At 41.1% G+C, this 13,675-nt stretch overlaps 1 protein-coding gene across 1 annotated transcript in view; it reads left to right on the top strand.

Annotated features, from left to right (window-relative positions):
• Positions 1–2,216: 2,216 nt before the first annotated feature.
• Positions 2,217–13,675, top strand: part of PDE1A (phosphodiesterase 1A) — a 210,838-nt gene continuing 199,379 nt past the window's right edge. The window contains exon 1 of the mRNA XM_075283805.1: positions 2,217–2,648. Within this exon, the coding sequence (XP_075139906.1) occupies positions 2,518–2,648 (131 nt within the window). The 5' untranslated portion in view covers positions 2,217–2,517. The remainder of the gene's footprint in view (positions 2,649–13,675) is intronic.

Here is a 13,675-nt window from a genome sequence, read left to right as displayed (position 1 = left end):
AACTTTCGGTGCCCATTCTCCTTATCATTGGGGGACCCAGAGGCCAGGCCCTCAGTGATCGGACACTTATCCCCTATCCTGTGAGGATTGACTCATATTGACTGATACAGAACAGTGAATAAGGCCAACGCTCCACGCCCCAAACAAAGAAACAGAAATGCATTGCATTTTCTTTGTAGTGTTTTTCCGTTTTTGCTTCAATTTACAGTTTGTTTTTTCTTCCCATATTAAATCTATAGGAAAAATGCTTACAACTCCACAGCTAAAATGTACATGCTGTGTTTTTCAAAACTGTAGCTTTTCCACAGCTGTAAAACACAATAGTTCTCCCTGCTGCCTTTTTGCAATTTGGGGCCTTAGCTTTAGGCTTTATTGACAGGATCATTTGTAATAGACGTTCGCTGTCCTTGTTCACCATGGAGAGCACACGTCCTTACTGATTTTAATGTATTCATTCAAATGTCGTTTTTTTTCACAGATCATGAATCTATGGAAAGAAAACCATTTTGTCATCCCACACGGTCGTCTTATGGGTCCATTAAAACAGTCGCAACACAGGGATTCAAAATACTAAAATATATAGACAATTAATTTAAAGAAAAATGGATCAATCCTGGACAAACCATGTCCACCCCATCAGTAGGATTACATACATCCATTAGAAATTGTCATTTCATGGACACCAAGGTACATACACCTTAGATGTACGGTATGTTGGCTGAACTTGCCAGTTTTAGGGGTACGAGACGACTTTTCCTTGACGGCAAATGTAGAGGGAGTGAATGGATGGGTATATTGGATCTCATCATGCCCAGTCTTTTTCTTCTCAAGGAGATGAGCCACTGCCAGAGGTGTTTTGCAGGAGCAAACTTCCCTATCCCTATTGAAAATGCATGCACACTTGGCTGATCCTATTGTTTATGTGTAATGGGAAATCGGTCCAGCCTTATATATCTAAGAGATCAGATGAAGATCAGGAGATGCTGTGACATGATATTGAGGACCATGAGAAGGCAGAAGTAGTAGGAACCGAGTTTGGCCTCTTAATATCCACGTATACTGCCATTCCAGACTGGCATCCCTTGTATCCTCCAACATAAACTTTCATTACAATGATGGAGCATTAGTAAAAGTTCTGCCATTTCCTGAGATTCCATAGTTCTGTTGGTGGAAACAATGTATATTTGCCTGAAAGTTCAGGAGGACGTTCCATGCTTGTTGCTGGCTATTTAAGGGGTTGCCAGGATTTAGGGCAAACTCAGGGGCAGACTCACCTATCCCCACCGTTCTGTTGTCCCGTGCCGAACCCGTTTTCTCTCCTGTGCCAGAACTTGTCATGCTGGACGTGGACAGGCTCTCCTGACCACTGAAGTCAATCAGTGGCCTCAGCAATTGCTGGTAGGGAATGGCATAGGTCTGATTTTTTGTCACCTCATCTACCCCTGAGTTTGCCCTAATCCCTGGACAACCCTTGTAAGTTTTAGTAGTATTGAATAGGAGTTGAATGTAAACCGCTCTAGTTCCACCTACGTTTGAGAGAAAAATATATTATTATTATTATTATTTACTAGTTAACCTTCATTTTTCGCAGACGGCTTCATTGCGTACAGATAACGTGGCTCTCTCATACAGCAAACACCATACACCTTACTATACAAAGCAGGTGGAAAACAAATGCAAAGACTTGGCAGCCTAAGCGTGTAATTTCAAAGCACTTCTGACTCATGCCGACTTGTTTAGCTTGAACTATTTGGTATTCTCTTTTTCCCTGCGTGACCTAAAGGGTTTAGTGGATAAATGGTGTACAGTTTGTGTTGCAGCTGCAACAGTGATCATTGGTATAAGTGACATTTACCTACTGGGTGGTGAAGCTAAGAAGAGATGAATAATCATACAATGATTTCATGCAAGCGCCTTCATATTATACCATGTCCACCGGGGTTAGCGATAGATCATTTTTTTTATAGCCTAAAAAAAAAATTTGCCCATTAACCCTTTGTTGCCCGTCTACTTAAAAGATGTGAAACATTGTGTCTGCCCCCGGAGGTCTCATCATTTCGACTTGTATTTTTTTTTTCTTTGTATTCCTGCTTCAGTGCTTCTATTTCCCCACCACAAATCTGTCTCTCGTGGAGAGCTTAAGTAATTCTCCTTTATTCTAAATGACAATGAATCCTTGGATATTGCAAAGTGCTTTTGTGCTTCAGTGAGCACAACTGTAAAACTGAACTGCATGTGGGAAGTGCTTGAGCGTACAGGCAGGCAGTGGTATTCTTCCCATCTTACACCGCTCATACTTATCAGAGCAGGAGGATACTTTAAACTGCACAATTCTACAGGAGACAAAACAGTAGGATTACCTATTAAGTTGAGTTGCGTAATTTTTCTGCCTTGTTTCCCTTTTAACCCATTACTCCGTTCATGGAACAGGTTCTGGTGTTGCTTCTTTTTACGTGAATTGGTTTACTGGTGTACAATGGGCTAAGGAATGCTTTTACTTGGTGGGACTTATCGTCAATGCGACTGTTGCACCTTAAGGCACCTACAATGGATTCTACAGCATCTGAATCCTTGGAGAATCAGTTTACTACTTCGAAAATTAAAAAAAAGGAATCCAATGACAAAATGGTCCAACGTCTGCAAGGGATGTGAGTATCATATGCTCCGCTATTATTGAGTGTTTGTGATCAGTATCATTATTAGAGTGGGTTAGAGATGACACTTAGACTATTCCTGTATCTGAAGTGCATCTAAATGACTCAGTCTTCTTATTGGAGTATGTTTGTGAATTTCTTCTTTGTTATCCTCTTGTTCTGTTGCTTGAATGAGTTTACTTTGGTTAAATCCATAAATTAAAGGTTATGTAACCAAGTCTGGTTAACTTTTTATTATGTATACTTTATATACCTATATGATGATATAGGGTGACACATGGGCATGGCCACACTTCTTAAGTTTTACCTGTATATAGATAGGATTTGTAAATCGATCACAAAGTATATTATAAAGTCACTGTTTGGGTTTAGGAGCAATAATCATATAAGCATATAGGACCATCTTAAAGGGGACCGTTTGCTCTACACCAGTCTTTTGTATATTCTATATTGGGCAGATCATTGAAAACTATATTCACCAATTTTTTAGTGGCTACCCTGTAAAGCGTGCAGCGGTCATACGTGGAAAATAAACATATATCCTGTGGCTTCCTGGTAGATACCTAGTTTTAAGACTCCCTGCTGTAAGATCTGAAAAATGAACAAGGATGTCCAGGCTTGATAAAATATTTGCAAAATCAACATGTCATGTTTGGAATAATTTATTATTATTATTATTATTATTATTATTATTATTATTATTATTATTATTAATTTTTTTTCTCTATCTCAGATTAACCCGTATATGAAATAGTATAGAGCTTTGAGTTGAGTGGTTATAACCATATTTTGCAACAGGTTTTTGTCACCAGTGCATCTAAAAATAATGAAGCCACAACAATAAGGCCAATAGCCTTGATCTCAGCTCTTATGCAGACTTGTATGTTTCCTTGGTAACAGACTGCAAACAAACCTTGCATTGTCTGAAACTGTAAGCACAGTCTTTTCTATCTGTCCCCCATTGTTAACCTACCAAATGCACACTGTTGGGAAATAATGGACACATGGAAGGAAATATGACTGCGGGATCAGCCTACACTGGCGAGAGAGATCTGCATGGGAGCTGCAGATAATAGACAACATTTGTAACCAAGATTATTTGCAAAGTTGTTTTATTTTTTCTTTTATATTATTAAAGGAATGGAAATATGGTTGGAAGGCTGGACAGAACCTTTCCAAAGTTTCTTTGTTAAAGGGAGGCTACCACTTTACTCATGTATATTCAGCTTTCAGCACTATGTTACAGAGCACATTACAGTGATAAAGAACATACGTGTTAGTTATGTCATTTTTGTAGATTTGGAGAAAACAACTTTTAAGTCTTATGTAAATGAGGCAGTTGGTGCACTGGGGGCGGTCCTTCAGCACCAGGATCACTGCTCTTGCTGCTCAATTAGGAGGTGTGATATAATAGTGGGAGGATCAACAGAACAGTGTAAGCAGGAGATGATAGAGGTCTTAGTGGTAAGAGCAGTGCTCCCAGGGCTGAAGCCCCGCCCCCAGTGCACTAACTGCTTAATTTGTCTAACACATCAAAATTGTTTATTTCCAAATCTACATAGGTGATATTCATAACAAAGGTATTTGGTTTATCACTGTAATGTGCTCTGCAACAGTAACATGGTGGTGGCGGTTGAATTTGCTAGTGAAGGTGGTGGTAGACTCCCATTAAAAATAAGATTACATCATGCCATTTTATTGGATGATAATTACCACTAGGGAATCAGAGACTACTGCAGATAAGAAATATTGCATGAAAACTCCATACTATTTACATCCCGCTAACTGTAATTTGTTTTCTATGATAGTTTTACTTTTAGAAAATGACATCAAATTGCAAATCAGTATCCAAACCATTAACCCATTGTTCCCTGCCTGTGTCTGTTTGGTCTCATGGCTGCGCCTCATTTCTGGAAATCCTGTACCTAATTGGTCTCAGGGGTCACATGAAGTGCAGGACTCCCAGAAAGAAGGCGCCAGCATAAGACTGAATGGACACTGGTGGCGGACAAGGGAGCGCTGGAAACAGGTGAGTATGTTTACTTATTTTTTTATTTTACATCTCCCGCCCGGCACATGGGTTGCTCCAATTCCTGGACAACTGCTTTAAAGGATTTATCCATCTTTCTAATATTGATGGCCAGTCCTTAGGATAGGCCATCAATATTACATTTGCCGCGATATAACAGACAGGACCTCTGCAGATCAGTTTCCAGGACAGCGAGGCTACTGGTATTGGTAACATTTCTAGGAGCCACGCTGCTCACTTGCCATACAGGATGTAGCAATAGGTTTAGGTAGTGCAGTGTTGCACATTGTATGACGGGTGAACAGCATGGCTCCTGATATGTTATTACCTTAAGCTGCCGTGTCTCGGTACCGCTGATCTGCAGGGTCCTGGCGGTGGATCCCTAGAAACAATTCCACTGGTGAGCCCTAGACACCCCAGTCCGACACTGCTCCTTAGAACCACCATCCAATGTAAAATAAAAACATTAAACTGCAAAAATATCAAATAAATGGTCCCCGTTTTACCAGTTTGTTCTTATTTTTGCCTTTTGGAGAGTTGGGTGACAACCAGTATGCTTATCTTTACTGTAGAAGTTGCGTGGACTTTTTGGCCTTTTAAGAATAAGGAAAACCTGGTGGCAATCCTAGAAGTTTATGTGAAAAAACTAGGAATAGTTTTTATTTGCATATTTCATTTCTCATAAGAATAGTTGTAAGTATCAACAAACCACAAGAGAGTAAAGACTTAGTGGATTGTTACTTTAATAGAACTTGGAGAAGTTATAGCCATCTGGGGAACATTTCTCCAGCTGTACCACACTTGATTATGTTGGGTGAATGCCAACCAAAAATGTTTATTGTTTCAATGAGAATCAGCAAAAATAACATAAGATCAGTTTTTGAATAATTTTGAATTTACTTGAATTTATTTTTGTATGTTTTTTCCTTTACATAATATCCATTTTGTTTCAAACTTATCACACTGGATAATGCAATAAATAATCACTTTTAATGTTTGATTTGCTTTTCACATTACTTAATTTTATTTTTTTGGAAATAACATTTTATTGGATTTTCAAAACAACACAAATGAACATGCAGCGTTAGAGTCACAAACAAAGTATTCAGTAACGCTTGTACATAACTTAACAGTGAGGAACTAGGGACACAAAGGGAGTTGCAATGTAGTGGGGGAGGGAGATAATGAATACTGAGAGCAAGGCTCCAAGGGTCTCAGAGGATAACATAATATCCAGAGGGTTCCCACCGGTGTGCCCATTTAGGATCTTTAGATAAAGCGTGCCATGGTGCCCACTTAGAGCTGAACTTCTGGTGAGTGCAAAGTTCTAAGGCAGGGTTCACACTACCATTGGATTCTATTATGAAGGTCAAAAAACACAACAAGGAAGAACGTCGAGCGGCACAATAGTGTATTATTGTTGATGAGTTCAAAGATTGGATATATATAGAGAGAGGGTAAGGCCTGATTAGCCTCTTACCTTTGTGGGTTGTGAGTAATCACAACTACTATTATCACCTATTACCCACTTAAGGGAGGCAGTGTCTTTATCCTTGTACGTCAGCAGAGACGTCAATACAATGGAGATAACAATGGAGAGTCTCTAGTTATTCCAGGAGCTTTATGAATGTAAAAGCAACATATTCCCTTTTTAATGCACTTGAAAAAGGGAACGTAAGTCCCGAAACGCGTTGTGCTTTTATCCATCAATAAAACTGATTATTATCATAACCACCGATTGGATTGACGTCCATTGACCTATGAGAGCGCGGTTTGTCCAATTTAAGATAAAAGAGGTCCTCGTTTAGCTACCTCAGTTATGAAGGTGTCCGTTTAAAAAAAAAACTAAACAGACACCTATCATAACGGACATTAACTGATGCTAACTGATGTTAATGTGGCTATCAGTTACTGTCCATTAGAAGTCCGTTGCCCATAGATTTCAGTGTTACAAAAATAATGTACACTTGCTTCCTTTTTTTTAAATGGACAGAAAAGTTCTGCATGTAGGATTTTTTAGCCCGCTTGAACAAAACGGACACAAGATAAAATCCCATTGAAATGAATGGAAATTTCAGACGGACCAGCTAGTGTCTGTTGCTCAAAACTTTTAACAAATAATAGCCTGGCAGGAGCGTGGTGATGCTGTGGCCTGGCACCTGCCCCGGTGTCTGTATGCCAGGTCTGTAACTATAATGGCGCCGCTCTGCTCCAGAGCGGTCACCATACCAATTGGCACCTTCGCTGTAAATTTTACAGCGGTAATGCTGGAGCTAATGCCTGCAATCAGAGATATTATATTCCCCTCAGCGCTTCTGCCGGCGGCCGGCTGCAGTTGCCCTTCGGGTCCGGCCGGCCGAGGTTCTCCTTCAGGTCCACCCCTCAGTGCTCCTGCCATGGATTCCCCTCAGCGCTTCTGTAAAGGCTGTAAAGGCCTGCAGTGCTTTTCTTTTGCAGGCTGCTCTATGCATTGTAATGCATTGCACTAGTGATCAGACCCCCTGGGGTTCAAGGCCCTAGGGGGTCTAATAAATGCAAAAGAAAAAAAAACATTTAAAAAGTAAAAAAAATAAAAATAAATAAGTATTAATTATTCAAATCTTCCCCCTTTCCCTAGAACACATATAATTAATAACCAATACTGTGAAACACATACACGTTAGATATCCCTGTGTCTGAAAACGCCCGCTGTACAAATCTATAAAAATATTTTTACTGTACAGTAAACGCCGTAGCGGGAAAAAAAAGTTGCCTCCTAACTGCCTCTTCCCTGAGACTGGGTCCCCTTCCCCCCACACTTGGAATTCAGCCTGACTACAGCCAGGCTACATATAGGGTATCTGCAGTGCTCCTATTCTGTCGGGAAGGGGTTAATAGGAGCACTGCAGATACACTATATTCAGCCAGGCTGAATTCCAAGTGAGGGAAAGTAATAGACAGTCAACCAAAACACCCCCTCCCCTTCTCTAACGTCTACTGCACCCAACAACTCTGGCCATTTCCCCCCTTCGGCTTATACTCCAGTCAATAAGTTTTCCCAGTTTTTTGGGGTTTTTGTGTAGATTGTGAGCCCCACATAGAGCTCACAATGTACATTTTTCCCTATGTCTTTTTGGAATATGGGTTGGAAATCCATGCAAACACAGGGAGAACATACAAACTCCCTGCAGATGGTTTTTTGTCGTTGGTGGGATTTGAACACCAGGACTCCAGTGCTGCAAGGCTGCAGTGCTAACGACCGAGACACCGTGTGGCCCCAAGTTTTCCCACTTTTTTTATTAGGGGACTCGGCTTATATTTGGGTCGGCTTATACTCGAGTATATACGGTAGAGTTTTTTTTACCATTTCTTTTATCATTACTTTTGCACAGTAAAACACTCTGAGCCTAAGAGTGGAACATAAAAAAAACATTTTTTACTTCTGTGGAAATGCAGCAGAGAAAAACACTAGGAATGTGAATGAGATTTAAACATTTTTAAAAACCTTTGATAACTTTTTATTTTATTAATTTATTTTAGCATACAAATATCTGATGATACATATAGTACATAGCAATACTTCTGTATAGCAGAATATTATATGGGTCAGTTTGACATTGACATGCAACCTTCTTGATGGGACTCATAAACTTTCATAGATGCCAGACACATTGGCTATTCACAGCTGCTATCAGAACTCATCTGGGGGCTAGTACAACTGTGACACATCTTAGATTACACTGTTGCAATAGAGGTTGGCATCTAAAAGATTAAAGAGCACATTTCACTACCTCTACCAACTCCAACTCTTTGTATACTTGAGTAGGAGCAGCTTTCATTCTGAGTGGAATTGTTCTCTAGCCTACCCCCCACCCCCACCCCCGCAATCTGAGCAATTGGTGGTAACAGATGCAACACTGGACAACAAGAAACTAGCAGTAGTCTGAGCCCTAAGCCACAGACACCATAATTCAGCTGTAGTGGGGGATGACGCCTGCCTCACAGTATCTGTACTATTGCTAAGGGCAGGTTCACATCTGCGACCGGTCTCCAATTTAGCCAATCCGACCGGTTTCCATATTTGGCCTTTGAGACTGGACAGGAGACGGAAACCCGGTGGTCAGTTTTCAAACCCATTCACTTGAACAGGTTTGCAAAGGTGATCGCCTGTGTGTGTGTTCTGCCTGTCTGCGGGGAAACCGTTTTTTTTGGCCGAACACAAAGTCCTGTATGTCCGACTTTGTGTCTGATTAAAAAAATGGTTTCCCTTTGGACAGGCAAAAGATGCACACTGGTGGTCACCTCTGCAAACCCATTCAAGTGAATGGGTTTGTAAGCTGACCACCGGGTTTCCGTCTCCTGTCCAGTTTCGCAGGGCAGAAGATGGAAGATGTCCAGATTGGCTAAACCAGGTGCAGATGTGAACCTGCCCTCAACAGAGTCCAATATTTACCACCGTTCAAGGGTGCCATAGTGCCTTCAGGCTGACCAGGCCACGTACAGACTGATCAGAAAGCCTCACCTCCTGTCCCTTAATTATAATATCCCTTCATGTCATTCATTACATTACACTGTGCAAATCATGTGCAAACACAATATACAATATAACCTGAGTAACAACAACCCATCTCAGGCAGGTCACACAGAGCTATGCCCATAGGCAGCGTGAATAGGGATTGAATACATCTCTCCCCCCCTTCCCACGTCTATCTACACAACTGTTCATGCAAACCAAGAACAGACAACTAATTGAGATTTGCATCCGAACCATCTTACAATTATTCCTGTCATGTTTGTTTTAGAAAATAATTGGATTGCACATGAAATGATAATTCTGAAGCATCGTTTCGTATAACTCTGCATTATGCCATTGCCAGTTATTCCTACTAGAAATAAATTACCGACTGGCTGTTACCAGTTGTCCAGTCAGTGCTCATGGTCCAGACCGTGTATGTCAAGGGAAAGGGTAACACCCAGTTGTCAATTTTATAATTTTTTAAGACAAGTAATGGAGGAACAGTACAAGGCAAGGCTGAGAAGGGACAGAAGGGGCCTTACATTTGTTTTCTTAAGACTAAGGCCCAACAAATCGAGCTGCAGCTAAAATAATGGGTCAGGGCCATTGGTTCCACTGGATTTATTATCATTCACGCCAGAAATCTGGTATACATGAAGTTGGAAACCATTATATATGAGTCGTACTGTCTGCAGGGAATGGTGCTATGAATGTGTTGATAATTCCACTGTTCATAAATAGAGATGAGCGAACACTGTTCGGATCAGCCGTTCCGAACAGCACGCTCCCATAGAAATGAATGGAAGCACCTGGCACGTACACTTTGCCGGCGGCCGGTTGCCGTGCCAGGTGTTTCCATTCATTTCTATGGGAGCGTGCGGTTCGGAACGGCTGATCCGAACAGTGTTCGCTCATCTCTAGTCATAAATTTCCCCCATTGTGTAAAGATGGCTATCACCTCAAGGCCTTGTAAACCAGACAGAAATACAAATATTAGTGAATCGTGTGGCTGTAATATTTGTCTAGCCAAAAAATGAACACATGGTTATGGTTACAACATGGGAAATCTGCTTCGCGTCAGACAAAGTACAGTCCATAGCGCCCACATACAAACACAACGTATTGTGTAACAAATTTGTAATGCCCACTTATTTAATCACGGGATATTCCTATTCTGCTGAAAGATGCTTGGCTTTATGTTTCATGTACTGAATGTATCCATGGCAATGAATTGTCTGGAAAATACTGTATATTCTTGTTAAACCGAAACAAATTAACTTTTTTTTAATAGTTCAACTACTTGATCCAGCCAAACCATTGCCATAGTTACCAATTTCTACGATAAATTGCTTTAGCAGATTAGCAGAATTATTGTGTCTTCCATTTCATTTGGGAATTGTAACCAGAGTTACTTATTACAGCTATATCTGGACAGTTCTCTTTTTGTTTGAGCCAAGCTCAACTGTTTGTCCTAGTGTTCCCTTGTCCTGCGGTCATAGAGGAATGTTGCATGAATGGGCGTACTTACCAGGGGAGAAGACATAGCAGCTGCCATTGGGCCCGACAACCGAGGGATCCTTTTCCACCGAGACCTTGTGATAATTATGGATGATGGAAGGAAATGTGTTCTCCTGCAATACTTATTGTCATTATAATTACCTTCTTCGTATGATGTGATGTCACAATGTAGGCAGTCATTTTTTTGTATGTGCATTTTTTCCGTGCTATGATGTCATAGTGAGCTTTATCCCTGTACTGTGACATCACTGTGTGCAATATCCCTGTATTGTGATACCACTGTATGCATTATCTAGGTACTGTGACGTCACTATGTGCATTATCCAGGTATTGTAACATCACTGTGTACATTATCCAGGTACTGTGACTTCACTGGGTTTATTATTCCAGTATTGTGACATCACTGTGCGCGTTACTGCTGTACTGTGACATCACTGTGTGCATTATCTCTGTACTGTGACATCACTGTGTGCAATATCCCTGTACTGTGACATCACTGTGTGCAATATCCCTGTACTGTGACATCACTGTGTGCAATATCCCTGTACTGTGACATCACTGTGTGCAATATCCCTGTACTGTGACATCACTGTATGCATTATCTAGGTACTGTGATGTCACTATGTGCATTATCCAGGTATTGTGACATCACTGTGTGCATTATCCCTGTACTGTGATATCACTGTGTTTATTATTCCAGTATTGTGACATCACTGTTCGCGTTACTACTGTACTGTGACACCATTGTGTGCATTATTCCTGTGCTATGAATTCACTGTGTGTATTGGCTGTACTGTGACATCAATGTATGCAAATCAAACCAAATCAAACCAAAATAATCATACACTTTTCAAGTTCTGAACTTGCTGTGTAAGGCAGTCAAGTTTCTCTATACTGTCCCATATTTTTAATGATATATGTTGTATGGAGCAGTTGTTGACACTGATGACCCCATAGAATTGATTGGATCAGTTTTGTGATCAAATTTTCTAAGGTTTGGGTTTAGGCACCTGATTTTTCATGCTGTGATCATGCCTTGAAGATAATATTGATAATCTGATCGACCAGTATGTGACAAATATTCTGAACTACTGAATAAAGGTTGTCAATACTTGGCTTGAGTTGCTATAGTCTTGTGAGTAGAGTCAAAGCAAAACCCAGGTTCACATCTGCGCCCAGTATTCGGTTTAGCCAATTCAGACGGCTTCCGGCTTCTGCCCGCGAAACTTGACAGGAGACAGAAACCCGGCGATCTTCTTTCAAACCCATTTACTTGAATGGGTTTACAAAGGTGACCGTCTGTGTGTGTCTTCTGCCTGTCCGCGGATAAACCTGTTTTTCTAGCCGAACAAAGTCGAACATGTAGGACTTTGATCCCGTTAAAAAAAAACGTTTTCCCTGTGTACAGGCAGAAGACGCACACGGGCGGTCACCTTTGTAAACCTATTCAAGTGAATGGGTTTGAAAGCTGATCGCCGGGTTTCCGTCTCCTGTCTAGTTTCGCGAAGCAGAGGATTGAAACTGGCCGGACTAGCTAAACTGGAGACCGGGCGCAGATGTGAACCCGTCCTTACACATCAGATTTTCTTCTACCAATGTCCGTTTGACAATCGGATACGTAGATGCTGCAAATGCCTGTTCATGGAAGACTAACAACAGACTTTGCAAATAACAGATTGATCATACTGAATGTTTTCTGCTAGATGTCAGACAAAAACTGAAATGTCTGGTTGAATCAACCAACTTGTGTAGAATTTTTTTTTAAATAACTGTTCAACCTATGGGATTGGTCAGATGAAGGATCTCATCATCATTAGATGGCTGCATGATGGTCATCCAAAATCTTGGGATGTGTACGGCCAGCTTTACCCCACATTTACACGATCAGGTTGTAGCCGTGTGTATTGGTCTGAGTTACTGGTCTGAACAGTATGCCAAGTGAGGCACTTTGTCCACACACAGACCGAGTTTCATGGCTAAAACCCAGTTGCATGAATGTGAGGTTAGACTCCTTGGTTAGTGTCGCACTTGGCAGTTGTTTTGTTATTCTTTGCGGGTATGAGGAAATATTGTGCAGCTCAAAGCCACTTAATATTAACAAATCCTGAAAGGCAATGGAAGTCCTACAATCTTCTTTCTAACAAGTCCATATCTAAATTTAAGGCACTTTCTGGTTCAAATTTTCAACATTAGAATATCCTATGCATGCCAACCATTTCTTTGAGTGAACCAACCCACTAGAAAACCAGTTTCACTGCAAATGTAGGTGATCACCTCAGTTTTCATTGTAAACTACAAAATTAATCTGAAGGCTCGGGCAAATACGCTGCATTTTGTTCACAGTGATACTCTGCATATTACAGTACCTGCAAAGTGAATGGGATTCTGGCTATGCACACTGCGTTTTCCATATAGGTATAATAGACACAGAAAGTCCTCAGAGGAAAACTCTGTGGACTTTCTAAGAAAAAGACTCCGGAAAAATCGCAATGCGTTTCCCACAACAGTCTTTTCCACAGCATTTTTTCGACTGCAGTTAGCTACTTGGGGCCTTAGCCTCTATAAAACTTTAAGGATTTGGAATGGTCTTCAGAGTTCTTGGATGAGATTATTGAATTTTAAGGGAAGATCTAAAACATGTGACCCCCTCATTCACATCTGCATTTGGTAATCCGTTCGGGGAGTCCACATGGGGACCCCCCGAATGGACTACCAAAAGCAAGTGCAAGCAGTGTGCAGTGAAAGCACACGGACCCCATAGACTATAATGGGGTCCGTGTGCTGCCTGCACGAATCATGCAGACAGCAACGTAGATTGTGAAGTACTTTCCTGTCTGCATGTTCCTTGCAGAGATCTCGCGGCAAGCACACGGACCCCATTATAGTCTATGGGGTCTGTGTGTTTTCACTGGCACACCACTTGTAAATGCGTTTGATATTCCGTTCGGGGGGGTCCCAATGCGGACTTCCCCGAACAGA

This window comes from Leptodactylus fuscus, chromosome 8 (genome assembly GCF_031893055.1).
Source record: "Leptodactylus fuscus isolate aLepFus1 chromosome 8, aLepFus1.hap2, whole genome shotgun sequence".
NCBI classification, from domain to species: Eukaryota; Metazoa; Chordata; class Amphibia; order Anura; family Leptodactylidae; genus Leptodactylus; species Leptodactylus fuscus.
This window is presented reverse-complemented; position numbering and strand designations above follow the sequence as displayed.